The following is an 18316-nucleotide window of genomic DNA, read 5'->3' on the forward strand; positions in this document are numbered from 1 at the left end:
CTCGAGGAAGGAGCTCAGCACCCCCCCCAGTGACACTTCACTTCTCTGGGCCTTGCTGTCCTTTTCTAAAAAATGGGAGGCCGGTCCCCCTCTCGGAGTCCTTCCTTTTTTTTTTTTTTTTTTTTTTTTGAGACAGAGTCTCGCTCTGTCGCCCAGGCTGGAGTGCAGTGGCTGGATCTCAGCTCACTGTAAGCTGCACCTCCCAGGTTCACGCCATTCTCCTGCCTCGCCTCCCGAGTAGCTGGGACTACAGGCACCCGCCACCTCGCCCGGCTAGTTTTTTGTATTTTTTTAGTAGAGACGGGGTTTCACCGTGTTAGCCAGGATGGTCTCGATCTCCTGACCTCGTGATCTGCCCATCTTGGCCTCCCAAAGTGCTGGGATTACAGGCTTGAGCCACCGTGCCCGGCCTCGGAGTCCTTTCAAGGAGCTGATGGTGTAGACCGTGAGACCTGCCCTACAGGGCACACGTGCGGCTGTTCCTGTCTTCCTGTGCCCTCCAGACCCCGGGCCTCGCAGCCGCCTGGGATCCCCTCCCTCCTCCCATCGTGGGCTCTGGGCTGGCTGCTGGTGTGTTGGGCACAGCAGGCCCTAAGCTGACCCGCGCTCTTTGTGGCCGGGGCCTGAGAGGGAGAGGTCCCCATCCCTAGTTCCATGGCTGTGGGAGGTGGGGATGGGGTGTTTTCTACCCTACCACCCCCCAGCGAAAAAGAAAAAAGGGGGCCGGGCGCGGTGGCTCAAGCCTGTAATCCCAGCACTTTGGGAGGCCGAGACGGGCGGATCATGAGGTCAGGAGATCGAGACCATCCTGGCTAACCCGGTGAAACCCCGTCTCTACTAAAAAATACAAAAAACTAGCCGGGCGAGGTGGCGGGCGCCTGTAGTCCCAGCTACTCGGGAGGCTGAGGCAGGAGAATGGCGTGAACCCGGGAGGCGGAGCTTGCAGTGAGCTGAGATCCGGCCACTGCACTCCAGCCTGGGCGACAGAGCGAGACTCCGTCTCAAAAAAAAAAAAAAAAAGAAAAAAGGGAACTTGATGAAAAGGGCGATGCGTGCTGTGTGGTGGAGGAGGTGCTATCGCCGTTATCTATCTGCCTGCTCGAGCTGAGTGGCCCCCCTTCCCCTTATCTCACCCCACCCAAATGCCAGGAACAAAATCGAGAACACACTTTCACCCGCACACACACCCGCGAGCCCACCTCCCCTGACGCACCCGCGAGCCCACTGCCTACAACACACACAGCCTAGAGGGAGAGCTGAGCACTTGGGGTGCTCCGAAAGTATCATCATCATCGTTTTGCAAAGAAAGCCCCCAAATAGCCCTCCCTGAGACAAGGCAGCCAAAAATAAGAAGTTGCCCTAAACAGACCCCCCCAGGAGAAAAGAGGCCAGCCTTGGAGAGGGGCCGGGACTCGGGGCCAGGTCCCAGCTATGCCGGCCTGTTGGCTGTACGACTTTGGGCCAGTATCTTTCCTGCTCTGAGTCATCCCTGAATGGATGTCAGGGAGCCTTCGAGGAAAGGGGAGAGCCTACACTGTAACTAAAGCCCCCCAACACCGCCATGCAGCTTTCTGACCCTAGACTTGGGGCTGGGAGGAGTCACCCAGAATCTGATACCCCCAGGGCCCCGTCCCCCAGAGCCCCACCCCCATGGCCAGGGCACCACTGTCCTAATCAATGGACAGCTGGCAGCCAATGGAAATGGAGTATGCAAATGACCAGGGGTGAGGCTCAAGGATTGGCTGAGCTGCTGTGTGGGGGTGGGGCCTCCTCCAGAGGCTGGCCTTGACCTGGGGGAGTAGTTCCCACCCCGGACCCTGCCCCAGGAGGGGAGACCTCTGCCGCCACCACCACCGGCTCTGGAAGGACCCGCCTTTTAGGGGCCTCGCTGCCTGGGCACAGGTGGATGGACAGGCTGGCCTCTGGAGGACCTGCCAACCCTCAAAGCCCAGACCCACATGGCCTGAGTTGGGGGCCAGGACCCAGGAGTTCCCCAGAGGAGTGCAGCCAGCAGCCACTCCCAGATGGGAATAGCAAGTTTCACAAACCGGCAGGGACGGCCCGGGGCCAGCCAGCCTCCCTCCCGCCCCCATGTCTGGGCCCACTGCAGACCCTCCTGCAGGCTGCCCACCACCACTCCACCCTCTCCCCGCCCTGACTTCCGTCCTGAACCTCATTCTGCCAGACTTCTGAAGTGCCGGCCGGGCTGGGAACGTGGCACCATCTTAATGAATGACAGTCCCAACCCCTTTGCCCACCTCAGCTTCCCCCTCTGTAAAATTGGAAGGCGGTCTAGTAGGTTTGCCTCCCAGGATAGTTTCTGAGCTCTTCGGCAAGTCCCTTGCCAGCCTGGGCCTCAGTTTCCCCTTCCACACCGTGAGGCTGAGGTGGCAGTTTCTCTGGGGGTCCTCCTTCTGTCTGTGGCTGTGGCATAGCCTGGAAACCTGGGGTCTTCCAGATTTCGCATTGTCAGAAATTCACATGCCAGGAGACCATGTCTACAGGGGGGCTCAGGACACCTTGGGGGCGTGCGCCTGTGTTCTGAAACCACCCATACTGCACAGTGGGTCTTGTTGGCAAGACCAGGCTGAGGTAGGCTCTACCGGCCTGAGACCGACCTGGCTGGAGGCCCAGTCAGCTCCCACAGCACCTGAAAATCAGCCACAGTTGTGGGTGTTTGTGAAAAATGTGTAAGTGGAAAATAGTGGCAGGGCGAGGAGGGAAAGAGTCTGGGCTGAGATCTGAGGAGAGGAAGTAGGGAGGGGTTGTCCGACCAGAACCAGACATCACCTTGGCCAGGGCCCCACCCCCTAATATGGGGTGTGGTGCCTCTCACGTGGTGAGGGTCAGAGGTACGTGCCCAGCCCCGAGGATCTTCCCATCAGCCCTCCCAGTCTGCAGGGGGGTCTCCACGCATACGGGCAGCTCTGTCCTCCCCAAGGACAGTTTGGGGCATACAGTAGGTGCTCCATAAATACTTCCCCGCTGATTTCTGGATCTGCTCCCTGTGCCTGGCCCTGTCCCCAGAGGCAGAGTAAGCAGAAGGAAAAAGGAAATGGAGAAAAAGCCAGGGCTTCCAGAGCCAGCGTTGTGGGCAAAGGCCCCTCCAGTGTGGGGGCATCACCTGCGGAGAGCCAGGGTCCTTGTCCCTGTGCCGGGGCTGTGACTCACTCCTGCGGGGTCCTTGCTGTCAGGGCCACCCCACCCGTCCTGGGGACGGGGCTGCTGGACAGGCTGGGGCGGGCAGCCTCTGGATGCTCACGGGTGTCCCCTGTACTCTCCAAACCTGTACTGAGTGCCTGCTGTGTACTGGGCACGGACCAGGGACCCCAGGTGACCTCATGGAGCCCCAGCCTGATGGGACAGAGTGAACACAGGGGTCTGTGTGCTCTGTGGCAGAGCCACTGGGGAGGCTGTTGGGGGACTGGTGGTATGGAGGACCGGGTGGTGACACTGAGTGACGGGTGAGGATGTGGCATGGGGAACACGTCCTCGCCAAGCACACGGTAGGAGCTCCAAGCAGGGAATGAGGTCACCCAGGAAAGGGCGGGAGACGCAGCGCGACGCACTGACCCAGGGCCCAGCTCAGATGCCAGCACCTCTCCCGGCGGGGTCCAGCCTCTGCGACAGGCATTCCCTTCCCCGTGTGCCCTTGCCAACTACATAGTGGGCTGCCCAGAGGCTGCCTTCTGAAGGAGCAGAGTTGGGGGCCGGGAAGAGGAAAGTCCAGCTCCCCTGCAGCCATGGTAGACCAGACTTTTCCTCTGTACTTACTCCACCCTGACTGCAATGGGTGCTGAGAATTCAGACAAGAACCGGACTCCCGGAGCTCCCAACCAGCTGACCCTCCAGGGCTCCAGCTGTGTGTGGCCTCCTCGCTCGCAAAGGCCAGCGGCCACAGGGTCTGACTCGGGCTGTAGCATCTAGGCTCTGAGATGACAGTGGCCGCAGTGGCTCCCGCTCACAGTTCAGGACCCTGAGATGACAGTGGCCGCTGTGGCTCCCGCTCACAGTTCAGGACCCTGAGATGACCGTGGCTGAGGTGACTCCCGCTCACAGTTCAGGACCCTGAGATGACCGTGGCTGAGGTGACTCCCGCTCACAGTTCAGGACCCTGAGATGACCGTGGCCGAGGTGACTCCCGCTCATAGTTCAGGACCCTGAGATGACCGTGGCTGTGGTGGCTCCTGCTCACGGTTCAGGACCCTGAGAAGACCGTGGCCGAGGTGACTCCCGCTCATAGTTCAGGACCCTGAGATGACAGTGGCCGCGGTGGCTCCTACTCACGGTTCAGGACCCTGAGATGACTGTGGCTGCAGTGGCTCCCGCTCACAGCTCGGGGCATCAGGACCCCGAGATGATCGTGGCTGTAGCGGCTCCCACTCACGGAGGTGGGGTCAGGGCCCCAAGATGACCGTGGTCGTGATGGCTCCTGCACACAGTGGAGGGGTCGGGATCCCCAAGATGGCCGTGGCCATGGTGGCTCCAGCACACAGTGGAGGGGTCAGGGCTCACGGCTCTGAAGCCAAGTGGCCTGGGCATGAATCTCTGCCTACCACTTACTCACAGTCAGATCTGCCACAGACACCTGAGCCTGTGACTACGACTAAGGCTGCGTCTCCATCTCTGTGAATGGGGGTGCGCACGGGCTGGGAGGGCTCTGAGCCTTGGGCTGGCTCCGCACCCCGTTCCAGTGGGTTATTCTTTTTTTTTTTTTTTTTTTTTTTTTTTGAGACGGAGTCTCATGCTGTTGCCCAGGCTGGAGTGCAGTGGCGCGATCTCGGCTCACTGCAAGCTCCGCCTCCCGGGTTCCCGCCATTCTCCTGCCTCAGCCTCCTGAGTAGCTGGGACTACAGGCGCCCGCCACCGCGCCCGGCTAATTTTTTGTATTTTTAGTAGAGACGGGGTTTCACTGTGGTCTCGATCTCCTGACCTTGTGATCCGCCCGCCTCGGCCTCCCAAAGTGCTGGGATTACAGGCTTGAGCCACCGCGCCCGGCCTCCAGTGGGTTATTCTTGAAGGGACCTGCAGGTCCACAAGAGCCTTGGGTGGGCTGGGGCAGGGGCCGTGTGGGCTGCAGGGGGTGGAGCCAGAAGCTAGGGCCTCCCTGGTAGGAGCCCGGCAGGGCCAAACCCTGATGGGTATCGGAAGTTTGTTGGGACCACTCTCGGGACAGGTCACCTTATCTGGGCTCCCACCACGCATGGCCACCGGCAACCCCACCCTATCTGCGGACCCACAGTTCACGGAGGGGGGTGCAGGGCTGAACCCCAGCGAGCCCCAGCCTCAGTGTCCACACCCACAGTGGCTGGAGGCACGGTGGTGGGCAGGGCAGGTGCCCGCAGGGTGGGGCGCACAGGCAGGGATGTGCCAGCTCTGTGCTTCGGTCCCAGGAGAAAGGGAAGAGGCACCCGGAGCGCCTGCTGCGCCCACAGCACAGAGAGGGCGGCATTTCCTGCTTTTTTGTTTGAATTTTCTTTTTTTTTTTTTTTTTTTTTGAGACAGAGTCTCTCTGTGTCGCCAGGCTGGAGTACAGTGGTGCGATCTGGGCTCACTGCAACCTCTGCATCCTGGGTTCAAGCGATTCTCCTGCCTCAGCCTCCCAAGTAGCTGAGACTACAGGCGCCCGCCACCACGCACAGCTAATTTTTGTATTTTTAATAGAGACGGGGTTTCACCATGTTGGCCAGGATGGTCTCCATCTCCTGACCTCGTGATCCGCCCGCCTCAGCCTCCCGAAGTGCTGGGATTACAGGCGTGAGCCACCGCGCCCGGCCTGAATTTTCTGTTTTTTATTGTGGTAACGTGTACATCACATTTGCCATATTAACCATTTCCAGTGTGCATTCGGTGCTGAGAACCCGGCAGCAGTGGGTCCCCAGAACTCCACGCGCTCCCGGCACAGGCTCCGCCTGATGGTGACTCCCACCCTTGCCACAGCCCCACTCCGGCATCCTAGGCTCCGCCTCTGTGGGTTGGAGGCTGATGTGTTAACTCCTGGTTTCAGGCGGGAAGCAGGCCCAGGGCAGGCATCACAGAGCTCAGAGCTCTAGTGTCCCACAAGCTTCCAGGACGCCGCAGCCCTGGGCCCCACCGGGACGAGGGGTCAGCTGGGCAGGAGGTCTGGACGCAGGCCCTGCAACTCTGCCGTCCCCCCATGGGACCGGGAAACCTCTGTTTCTGCAGCTGTGCGGTGGGAGCGGTTGATTTGCTGCCGGGGACCCTGGAACGAGGAAAAGGCTGAACCGAGTCAGAGGGCGTGACTTCCTCCTTTCTGAAAGGCATCTGAGGGTCTGGACGTTAGGGTCCCTGGGTCTGGGGTGAATCCTGCTCCTGGCCCCTGGGAATCTCCGGGATGGCCCACCGGGAAGAGGATGGCAGCTGTGGTTCCCCATCCTCGGGCTGTGGTTCAATTCTGTGAATGAAACCTGAAGTCTCCTGGGCTCACGAGCTCACCCGCTGCCCCTCAGGCCTCAGCCCAGCTGTACAGCCGTTGATGAGGGGCCCCTCTCACCATGGCCTTGAAGGCGGAGTGAGGTGACCCCACAGGCATGGCCTTGAGGACCCCAGGGCAGGAGGAGGGTTGGCTGCTGGGAAGGTCCGTAACCCCCCGCTGCCCCGGGGTCTGGGCGCTGCGCCCACCTCTCCCATGGCCGGGCCGTCCTGCTGGAGCCCTGCCCCCTTCCAGGGAGCCAGCTGCCTCCACCCGTCTGACACAGGCTGCGCGGCGACAGCTCCGTGAGCCGCGGCCCCCCCGTCTGTCAGCCCTTATCACCCATCCGAGGATGGGGTCGCTCCCCAGCCCAGATACTCGGGGCCCTGCTGGGACCTCTCCTCCTCCCTGGGCCTCCAGCGGGCTTGCGGCCGTGTGCAAGGCCTCAGCCACCCTGCCACATATATGGCCTGACCCCACCCTCACCTTCACCCTGGGCCGTGGTCTTTGCCCCCCACGGCCCCACGCGGCCTCGCCCCCACATCCCATCCCTGGGCACCCCCTCGGCTCTTCCCCAAGGGGGTTAGGAATCAGTTCTCCGGAGTGAAGCAATCTCATGTAATCTATCAGTGGCTATCGGGCCCATCGGAGGGCCGGGAGTGGCCGGGCCCAGAGATGGCGCCAACCTTCAGCGTCGATAAAGTTTCCGAGTTCAGCGGTGATGAATGTTGAGTAAACGCAGGCCGCACCGATAGGATGTGGACTTGGCAGGCCGCGGCTCCGGCTGAAACCAATCTCTCCCCTATCAGCCGGGCTGGGCTTTCTCAGGCCCCGGCTCTTTCTTCCCTCCTCCTCCACCTCCCTTTCTCTCTGCCTTGCCCCGCCCGGGCCCCTGCCCCTGGGGACACGGGTGGGGGACAAGCCCACTGGCCCTGGCACCAGAGAAGGGGCAGGCTCAGGGCAGGGGGAGGATCCAAGGGAGCCCAAAGAGATGGCCAGAAGCTGGGGGGCTGCCTGGAGGTGGTGGCAGATACAGCAGCTGCCGGGCCAGGGTTCCCCCCAGCAGCCCGGTGACCCTAACACAGTCTGACAGATTTTGGCATTCTGCTCAGCGTCTGATGGTGGCTTCCCACGGTGCCCAGAATAAAACGCCAGCTCCCTCTGACGCCTCCAGCCCCCTGCCTCCCCGCCACCCGCCTCCTCCCATTCCTGGGCTGTGCGGGGCTCCTTCCCACTTCGGGGTGGGGGACTCTGTCTTCAGCGCCCTCTGCCCAGGGCTGTTCTCAGCCGCAGGTAAAGGTCACCTTCTGAGAAGCCCTGGTGACCACCTCGTCTGAAGCCAGCCCCCTACGCCAGCCCACTCTTCTCTGTCCCGAACACTGTTCGAGCCTCCTCGGCATCCTCCGTCCCCACACACAGGACGTTCATTCGCTCCCCTCTTACCGCCCCTGCTGCAGAACCCCCAGGGCTGTTGGGAACCCGCATCTGGGGCCCCTCTGCCTCCTGCAGAGCCTCCCATCCTCTGTTCACTGCAGCTCTTCGAGACTGATGAGTCCATCCCCATCGGCCAGATGTGTAAACCAGGACCTGGGCAGCCCTTACGCCCAGAGCCAGGCACCGGCTGGATTCCACTTGTCCCTGAATGGCAGCTGGCCTGAGGCCCGTGTTGGGACCATGCTGCTCTCTGCCTCAGTTTCCCTACAGGCCTGTGCTTGATCCTGGCAGAGCTTCATAAACTGTGAAGAGCTGTGCACCCGTGTTGATGGGGATCTGGTCAGAGGGAGTCACAGCTCTGGGAGGAGACGTGCCCGGTGCCAGCCCTGCACCACAGCAGGCGAGGCAGGTGGACGCTCCCATGGGGTGTTGAGGGTGCCCTGGCTTCAGCCACGCAGCGGGCGCCTGGCAGGGCCCAGGCCTTGGGGAGCTGTCAGAGGGGAGGGTGGACAGTTGCACAGGGACCATGGTGAGGGCAGGAACGCACGTGATGGGAGGGAAGGTGTGGGACCGGGGAGGGCCTTGCTGAGCTGTGATCTGCCTATGACACGGAGCCAGGAGGGGAAACTGAGGCCAGCAAGGGGAGAGACCAGACTTCGGGCCTGGGAGCTGCACAGACCTGTGTCCCAGTTCCACCCAAGTAACCCTGAGCAGGGGCAGGAGTCTGGGGGGCACGGCCAAGAAAAAGGGAGGTGGAGGAGGAGGAGAGAGCGAGTTGAGGCCTGAGAAAGTCCAGGTTCTCTCTCCTGTCTGTGAGGACCCCAAGGACAACGCCAGGTACAGGGCAGGGCTCGGGAAAAGGTGCAGGCAGTCTGCTGGGTCTGGACACCTGGATCTGTGCTATCTGTGTGGCCACTCCAAGGCTTGCTGGCCACTGCCTACTGTCCGCTGCCCACCACTGTTACTTCCTCTGCCCAGGGAGGGGCCGGGCTCGGAGGAGCCCCATCAGCCTGCAGCCGATGCTGCCTGGGACACACAGGTGCAGGAGTGCCTGGGCCCACCCTTGGCCCTGCGGACGGCTGCTCAGCCTGGACACCATGCGGCCAGAGGTTGGGCGTGGCTGTGGGCCCAGGGCAATTAAGCCCACCAGGTCCACCCCTCAGTTACTGGGTCGGCCACAGGAGGAAGTAGTGGGGCTGAGGGGGGTGCAGGACCCCCTCCCAATGTTGGTGCCCCATGACCCTGAGTCTCATCCCTCTCCTTGTAGTGCCCCCACACCCACCCAGGCCTCAGACCCCACAGGGGCAGGCAGCCAGGTGGGACTCAGTCTGGGCTCACCCACCCCAGGATGAGCAGGCTGAGACCCGAAAGCCCCTCGCTGGAACCAACCAAGCCCCCATCCCTCTGCACAGCCTCCCTGCTCGGGGAGCCCAGGATGACCTAGCCACACCCCGCTCCAAGCCAGCCACACCCCACCAGCCTGTTTCCAGCCCTGACCCTTCCCGTGTCCATCAGCATTTGCTGGGTACCTACTGTGTGCCAGGCACCGTTCTAGATGCTGGGGGTGCGGCTGTGAGCAGAGGTGAAGGGAGGGAAGGAGGGCCGCCAAGTGGCAGGGCAGCCATCGTGGGAATTGGGGAGGGCTGAGGGAGGGGGAGGGCCGAGCAGGTGCCTGCTGGAAGTTCTGGCAGAGGGGGCAGCCAGGGCAGGGCCATTTTCAGAAACCAGGCGGGAGCTGGGTAGGGGTTTGGCTTTTGCTCTGAGATCCCTGGGGGCCCATGGGAGGCGTTTGAGCAGAGCAGGTGAGGGGTTGGGGGCTGCTTAGTGAGCATGACCACATGGCCAAGCGTGGCTGGGAAGACAGGGTGATAGTCCTTCACACAGCAAGTGTGTCGTGGAATCCAGGCTGTTGGCACCGAGGGAGGGAGCTGGACTCGACTCGAACATACGATGGGCCAGGGAGGGCTTCCCAGAGGGGCAGGGAAAGGCAGGGCGTTTGAGGGCCCGAGATGGTCAGAAGCTAAGCCGGTGGCCTGAGGGCTCCCAACTCCTGGCCGGGGACCGCTTTTGGCTGCAAGACCCCAGCCCCCCAAGGCTGTGCTTACGCTAAACACACAGCGTGAAAGGGATGGAGAGAAGATTTGGACATGCGCACGCCCACATGCCGGGTCCCTTCTCCACACCATCTGCAGACCGGGGCCACGCAGAGCTTCCCCACAGCCCTGAAAGTGAGTTCTGGTCTCTGCCAGCCCGGCACCCCTACCTTCCATGAGGGAGTCGGAACATGGACATAGAGGGAACCACAGGAGAGGAGAGGAGGGAGAGAAGTGGGCACAGTTCACATGAGTGCCGGGAAGGGAGAGCTGAGCAGCCACATGGGCTGGGCGTGTGAGCTTCAGCCAGTGAGGGCCCCGGGTCAGCGAAGAAGGGCACGGGAAGGTGGCTGATATTAGAAAGAGTAAGATTTTCAGTGACTCCTTTAATACTCTTGAGAAACAAGCACAGATTTGGGTCATTTCGGTGTGTTTCTTTGCATGAGACTGGGCCAGGTGGGGCCTGGTTTGTATTTAGGTTGCATGTTACCACCATACCCATTTTCCAGCACACTTTCCTGCCTTTAAAAGCCAAACACGGCTGGGTGCAGTGGCTCATGCCTGCAATCCCAACACTTTGGGAGGCTGAGGTAGAAGGATTGCTACAGTCCAGCATGGTGGCGTGCATGCATCTGTGGTCCCAGCTCCTCAGGAGGCTTAGGCCGGAGGATCGCTTGAGTCTAGGGGTTTGAGGATACAGTGAACTGTGATTGCACAGGCGTACTGTAGCCAGGGCAACAAAGCAAGACCCTAACTCAAAGAAGAAAAGAAAAGAAAAGCCAAGAGGATGCTTTTGGGGGTGCAGTTGATTGTATGTGAATTCCATCTCAATGGAAAATTTGAGCCACAAATTTGGGCTCAAATTTATGTGGCCACATAGCAATGTGGCTCAAATTTGGGCTCAAATTTATGTGGCCACATAGCAATGGCGGCTCCAGGCCACACCGGGGTGATGTGTTGGACGTGAATGAAGCAGGAGGGTCCAGGGGTGTGTGCTGAGCCTGGGCTCCCTGGTGAGTAGGTAGGTAGGCACAGAAGGCGCCGTCTGCTCTGGGCTCTCCCAGGCTCTGCCGCCCGCTCCCTCAGCTGCCCTTGTGCCTGGAAGTCAGCCTGGCTGCTCGATGGATTGCGTGTGAGGTAATGGCCACTTTTCCTGAGGGTGTGGGCGGTGAGTCCTGAGTCCCTGCCGCGGGGCTGGGCTCCCCACGCAGGTGGTGATGGGTTGGCGTTGCCAGCAGACCCCACTTTGACGGTGTGGCTGGGCTGCTGCTACTGCTGCTCTCTGTGCCTCGGTTTCCCTGCTTGGCGAGATTCACGGGATGAGAGATGCTCCTAGATGGGCTGGGGGATGTGGAAAGCATCAGCCACTCACCAGGGACCCGGGAGGGGGCCATTCGGCCAGAGGTCATGCTGCCTGCCGGCCAAGAGGTCAAGCTGTAGACTCAACTCGGGTCAGCTTGGGGGACCCAGGCCCTCTGTGATGGCTCACCACGGCCCCCAGACCCGGCCTGGGCCCCAGTCACCCTGCACTCCCATAGCGTGGCCTCCACAGAGCGAGTGGGACTGTCCCTGTCTCCTCTCTGTCCCCACCGTGGCCCGAGCTGCCCGCTGCCCAGCTGGTGGGAAAGTCTGAATCTGTTGCTGTTTTCTCTCCGTTATCAGGGCCTTATCTGGCCGCTGTGCCGCCAGAGGCCAGGGTCTCTCTCCTGGCAATGCTGTGACCCCCCCACCGCCCGCCGACCTGCTGCCCAGGGCCAGCAAGACCAGGAGGCCAGCCCTGGGGGTCTTTCTCTTCCGCCTCCCCAGCCCCACCCGTCTTCCATCTCCCCATCCCATCCTCTGCCCCGACCTGTGCCCCTCGCCGCTCCCCTCCCCTTCCCTCCCTCCCCCACGCTGCCCCCCTACAGCACTCCCTCCCCCAGCCCTGGCCTTCACCCACTCACACCCACTGCCGCAGGGGGAAGATGCGGCACGTCCCTGTGGAGTAGAAACAGTAACAGCAGCTGTGGTGACAACCTCACATCTGCGCCCAGCGCCCGCTGCCAACACCTGTCTGAGTCCCGACACCAGCCTTTGGCAAGACAGTTTCATCCCCTGAAACCAGGCTCAGGGAGAAGCTGCTTGCCCTGTGCCAGCCTCAGCTCCTGCTGCTCCCTCCTCCTAGAGTGCTTTTCCCTGGACCTGGTGCTGGCAGCCTCCTCCTCTCCCCATCCAGATTGCCACCCACTTGCTACTTCCTCCAGGAAGCCTTCCTGGATGGCACCTCTGACTCTTTCCTGTGGTGCCCACACTGGCATCTTCCACTTTTTTGGGGGGGTGGGGCTGGTCACTGCAGGATCTCCAGCACCTCATGAGGGTGGGGCACACCAAGGGCTCAGGAAGGGGAAAGGAGCCAGCAAAAGCGAAGGAGGAAGAATTGAGTGCGTGAGGGGGCGGGCGAGGGAGGGAGCCGATGAATGAGTGAAGGAAAGAGCCATGGTTCTGGTGGGGGAGGAGCGGGGCCATGTGGCCGCCAGTGGCCACCCACCCCACCAGCTGCTCACATGGGGCCTGGGCAGGCACCTATACTTCCACTTCCTCCCCTCTAGACCGAGAATGAGAGGACCCCCAAGAGAGGCCAGCATAGGCACCTGTGTCCCCTGCAGGCACCCACTGGGGACTTAGGCTGGTCTCGAACCCTGAGCTGGGGCAGGGTGCTCCCTGGGCCAGGGCTCTGGTTTTCAGGAGGCTTGCCCAAGGCCACAGAGCCAGGGGCACCTCAGGGGCCTCCCCAGGGGCCTCAGACTCCTCATCCACAGCCCCCATCTGCGCCCCACCTGGCATGGCCACCTTGGGGCCCACATTCTGAGGGATGTCCCCCCTCTCCTCAGCGACTGGCTCTGGCTTTCTGCAAGGCATTCGTTCAAAGGAGCCCCCCAGTGCCTTGCCATCAAAGCTGGGAGGGGCCACCTTAATCGTCAGCACCGGGAGTTGGAAGGGAGCTGGGATCATCCCACTGCACAGAGCCAGCTCCGTAATTCAGTTTTAAAGCATGAAAAAAGGGAGTTGATGAAATTCCGCTATCAGCGCCAAGCCAATATGCAAAATATCTCACCCCCAATCAAATAGCTATTATGTTTTCATTTCCATTTTGGCGTCCGGCTTAATGAGCAGGAGACGGATGGGCGCGCGGGTGTCTGCTAGCTGTGATAACCAAGGGGCTCCGGGCACCGCAGGGGCTGAGCCCAGCACTGCCCTGGCCACCGGTGACCACCACCATGGCCTGTGGACACCCCCAGGCAGGTGCGGCCTTGGCCACTGACCTCTCCCGGGCCAGGCCATGGGACTAGCATCACCCTCACTGCAGGTGGGCCCGGGGCGAGGGAGGTGTGGGGGCTGTGTCTGGCCTGGGGAAGGGCTGTGTGCTGGGTGCAGGTCTGAAATCCAGCCCCAAGTTCCTATCCCACCGCCCCCACCTCTGCCTCCTCGCCAGGGGCCCTGGACAGGGCAGCTCACAAGTCGGCCTTGCTGGGCCTTGGTTTACTCACCTGTAAAGTGGGCATGACTCGGCTTCCTGCTGTGGGTATTGGGATGTGGCTGGAGAGTGGGATTTCCACGATGGCTGCCCCCAAGGTCCTGCTTACCCCACTCCACTCCACTCTGCCACAGCCATCACCAAGTCCCTGTCCTGGTCCCCCCTCCTCCATGCACCCTGTCCCCATGAACTTTCCTGACCGCCCCTACCTGCTGAGGTCTGAGTGGGCCGCCACCCTCCACACCCCAGGTTCCCCATCCGAAATGGAATTGGAAGACCACCTCGCTGGGCTACGTGGGTGGGGGCAGTTACGGGTGGGCATTTGTAAAGTGCTGAGCGCCGCCCGTCCGGTCTTAACCATTCACACCCTCGCCCATTTCCCAAAATCTGTGCTAGCCACAGTTCATGTTCACTGCGCACCTGCCCCGTGTCGGGCTCTGAGGATGCGGGCAGGCTGCACGTTTCATCTCCTGAGATGGGAGCTGCTGTGGCTTCATCTGTAGACCAGGAAACAGCACAGAGAGTGGAGTGACTTGCTCAAGGTCACACTGCAAGGACGCAGCAGCTGTCAGCCTGCCTGGCCATGGGTTGGCCTGGTCCGGCTGTTGGCACAGAGAGAGGGTCCCCAAAAAGGCTCGGAGGAGTCTTTGCTAGCCCAGGGGGAAAGCGACAGAGAGGAGATGTGGCTCACAGATGCCCCCAGCCAGCAGGGGCCCAAGTGCTCTGTCGCCCATCTGGACAGTCCCCACGGACCCCCGGTGGACCACAGATGGGACCGGTGCTGACTCGGGCTCGGCGGGGACCGGGCAGCTGCTCTCAGACGCAGAGGCAGGCCCAGGGCAGCATCCGCCTCGACACACCCTATTTGTGGGCTGACAATTGTCTCCCGCATTATCAGAGCTGTTTTAATTGTGCTGGAACTGAAATTACCCTGGCAGCCTCTTTTCCACGCTCGTCGTCACGGCTTTGTGTAGAGCAGGCGCCTTTGTTCTCCTGTAAATAGGAGAACCCATCGCCAGCCCAGCGCCCCCCTGGGTGTCTGAGGCCCACCTGGGTGGGGCATGGAGAGCCAGCCTGCCTTCCTGGGGCTGCGGCAGCTATGCACAGGGCTGCATCTCCTGTGGACCCCAACCCCAGTGCTCTGGTCCCCAAAGTCCCTGAAAGCAGGTGGCCTCGAGCCCATTTGCCAGAGCAGGCGACTGAGGCCCTGAGGCCCTACAGCTGCTCAGCAGGAGGGACCTCAGCTCCTGGGCAGCCCCTCCGAGCTCCATGACAGCCATGGAAAGCACAGGCCTCTGGAATGGGGAGGAGCCGGGCTGAGCTGAGTGTTTCACGTGCTGCCGCCAAGGCGGGACGGCTGAGCACCTCCTGGCCTTGTGGATGGCATTGCCCAGAGGTAGGGGGGTGGAGCCACCATGGCTGCTTTTCTGCCCTGGCGTGTGCTGAGGGAGGGCACTCGGGTTGGGCCTCCTGTCCCAGGGGCAGGAGTTGGACCGGTCAGGCGTGTGCCCAGCCCGCCCTGGAGCCTGCCCGTGTGGGCGCTTTGATGGGAAGCTGCGAGCCCTTGCCTGGGGCTGGCTCCTGTGTGGTCTGAGCCCAGCCCCCTCCTGTAATTACAGCTCTGAGGTGCTCTGAGGAGGCCTGGACTCATGGGTCCCAGGTAGAACCCCGAAGGCAGCAGTTGGGAAAGTCCAGCCTGTCCCTCCTGTCCAGGACCCCCCATGGCTCCCCGGTGGCCCCAGGATGAGGGTCGCCTCCTCCCCTGGCCTCCCCGTGGCCAGGACCCTGCCTGCCCTCAGCCTTGGCTGCCAGCACACCCTGGCCCCCAACCTCCCCTTCCTCCACCACCTCTGTCCCCACCCGGGGCCTTTGCCCATGTGGCCCCCTCTGCCGGAGCTGTCTTCTCAGGGGCTGGTCTCGAAACAACCACACTGTTCCCTCCAAGATCTGCTGGTGGCAGCCCCTCCCCTCCCCGTGTTTTTTTCTCTTTCTCTCATGGCTCCTTCCCTCACTGCACTTCTAGAACTTGCCATTGTTTTTGGTCAGGGCCCATCTGTTGTTCTCTGACTGTCCCCACAGTGGCCTGGACGCCCCGGGCAGTGTTCAGCGATCTGGTGCACCCCTGCATCCTGGAGGGGCACCTGGCCCTCAGGTGTCAGCAGAAGGCAGAAAAGGCGTCTGCCCCTCTAGGAGCAGTTTGGTTTGATGGCATCAGCCAGCCACAGCCTGCTGATGATCAGAGAGGGGGCTGGAGTCCAAACACAGAAAATCCACCTTCCCACCTCCCTGCTTCGTGGAACGGTGGGGTCAGCCTCGGACATCAGCCTGAAACTCAGTCACAGCATTTCTCATTCTCTCGCATCTTTGGGGGTCTCTGACATGAGGCAGCCTCTGAACCCGGCGTTGGACGCTGGCGGGTGGCACGTTTGTTACTGGCTGGGCAGGTGTTTCAGGCGTCAGCAGGCTCCAGCTCTGACCTGCCCTTCTCCCTCCCATCTTCTGCCTTTCCCTGGAGACATGGAGCAAAGCAGGGAGCATGAGGGGCTGTGAAGGAGGACGGCGGGGATTTGGAGAGAAGCTCCTGAAGCTGGGCACATGTGGGCGCCTCGGCGTGTTTTTCTGGGGAGGAGTCACCGGGTTTCATCAGATTCCCAGAGGGGCCGTGAGGCAAGAAAAGCCAGAACCACCAAGCCAGAGGCACACACCGCGAACAGTTCTCCATCCGTGCGGCTTGCTCGCCTCCAGGGATGGGGAGCTCAGCCCTCAGGAGGTGGTGGTTCCAGCCTGCAACGCTTAAGCCTTCCTTCTGGTGTCTTTTGTTCTGCCCCACCCCCCCCCCGGCCAGAGAAGCCCACTCTGCCCCTTCAGCTCCCCTGACACATGAACTCACAGACACTGACGCAGTTTCTAGACTTTTCTTGTTCGTATTATTCTGTGACTTGGGAGCTGCAGGACCTGGGGCCTGGGCTCAGGAGGGCCTCGGCCCCTCCCACTCCTGAGTGGGTCTGGAGGCTCTGCCCCCATCGTGCCTCACACGGGACAGTAGAAGGCTGGGCAGGGCAGGCCAGGCCTTGTGGAGGATGGGTGTGGAGGGGGCAGTCCCAGCATGCCGACTGAGTCAGGGCCTGGGGGCCCAGGGAGCAGTCGGGCAGGATACAGAAGGACACCTCTGTCCTCTGTTCACACTGGACACCATCACCCATCACCAGCCCCCCGGGCAGACATCAGCACGCACGCCTGCACTCGGCGCCACTCCACAGCCACTGTGGGGTCCGGGGCAGCTGCCCCCACACTTGGGCCACATGGCCTTGTCTCAGTCTGCCTCGTCACCTGTAAGGTGGGCCCCTGGAGTCCCCCACCCCGATGTGTGAGTCTCTGAGGGGCCCAGGCCCTGAGGCACTCCACCCACCGGTGCTGCAGACACCTGTGCCCTGCTTGGTTTGTTCGCTCAACAAGTCTGTGAGCGTCTGCTTTGTGCAGGGCCTGTGCTGGGCGAGGGCGTCACCCCAGGGAATTCCCAGACCGAGGGAATGAGTGTGAGGGAAGCGCACGGGGACTGGGCCCCTGGGCAGGGCATTGGAGGATGATGCCGGGCGGAGGCCGTGGTGATGGCGACCCTCGGGGCCTGGATGGACACTGGGCCTACAGGACAGGGAGGGCCCCCTCGCTGCTCCACGGCTGCCAGAGTGGGTGGGGACCTGTCCCCTGGTGCTGGGGGGAGTAGGTGGGAGACAGACACAGGGGTTGTGACTCTTCTCTGGCAAGAGTGAAATCCGTGGGCACAGCGGAGGCCAGGGGTCAGGGCAGGTAAGGGTGGGTGGAGGCGATCCTGCAGCTTTGGAATTGTTGCAGAGGATGGGGGTTCGTCAAGGATCATCAGGTCGTTTCTTTTTTTTTTGAGACAGAAGTCTCATTCTGTCATCCAGGCTGGAGTGCAGTGGTGCAATCGCGGCTCACTGCAGCTCCAATTCTCAGGCTCAAGCGATCCTCCCACCTCAGCCCTCCTAGTAGCTGGGACTACAGGCGTGCGCCACCACACCCAGCTAATTTTTGTATTTTTTGTAGAGACAGGGTCTTGCCATGTTGCCCAGGCTGCTTTCAAACTCCTGGACTCAAAGCAATCCTCCCACCTCGGTCTCCCAAACTGCTGGGATCACAGGTGTGAGCCACCATGCCCAAATGTCAAGTCTTGAGGGACCCAGAAGGAGCCCTCGGCTAACAGCTACCTGGTCTCTGACCTCGTAGGGGTGGATGACCTCACCCCTGCCCAGCTGCCAACTCCACCTGGGCACCAGGGCTGTGCCTATGCCAGGAGGGGTCAGGAGGCAAGAGGCAGACACCGTCTTCCCAGAGCTCCTCCCGAACCGCCTTCGTCTTGTGTCCACAGGTTCCCTTGGAGACATGGAGGCCGGAGAGGAGATGCAATTGGTGGGCACCAGCCACACGGAGCAAAAGGCCACAGCGCCTGAAGCCCTGAGCCCTCCCAGCACAGGTGAGTCAGACTGAGCCCTCTCACCATGCCTCCAGCTGGGGCCTCCTGCTTCCCCGTACCATGCACTCAGAGTTCAGTGGTGTCTGAGCGGTGTGGGCCAGCCATATGCGAGAGTCCAGGACAGGCGTCTTCCAGCCGGAGGCCTGTTGCCCAGAGGCCCTGGGTGGGGCTGGGGGGTCTCTGGGGAAAGGGAGATGTGCACACCTACCGCATGTGCGGCCTGAAATCTGGCCCTCATACAGATGAGCAGACCGAGGCCCAGGTGGGGCAGGTCTGGCCCAGGGTTGGACAGGAATCCATGCCCCTCCCAGCCTCAGTAAACCCTCTGTGAAGTGGGGACCACAAGGCCT

General features: G+C 61.7%; 1 protein-coding gene across 4 annotated transcripts in view; it reads left to right on the forward strand.

The window, feature by feature from the left end:
* The window catches only part of ZFPM1 (zinc finger protein, FOG family member 1), a 76402-nt gene that overhangs the window by 13681 nt on the left and 44405 nt on the right, over positions 1–18316 (forward strand). For 2 of the 4 annotated variants that reach the window (XM_065537348.2, XM_065537349.2), the window contains exons 1-2: positions 5671–10095; positions 17862–17966. In XM_065537348.2, the coding sequence (XP_065393420.1) occupies positions 9996–10095; positions 17862–17966 (205 nt within the window). In that variant the 5' untranslated portion in view covers positions 5671–9995. Of the gene's footprint in view, positions 1–5670; positions 10096–17861; positions 17967–18316 lie in introns of those variants that run through there. The other 2 variants (XM_045382947.3, XM_065537350.1) reach the window with 1 other exon arrangement.

Source organism: Macaca fascicularis, chromosome 20 (genome assembly GCF_037993035.2).
Source record: "Macaca fascicularis isolate 582-1 chromosome 20, T2T-MFA8v1.1".
NCBI lineage: Eukaryota > Metazoa > Chordata > Mammalia > Primates > Cercopithecidae > Macaca > Macaca fascicularis.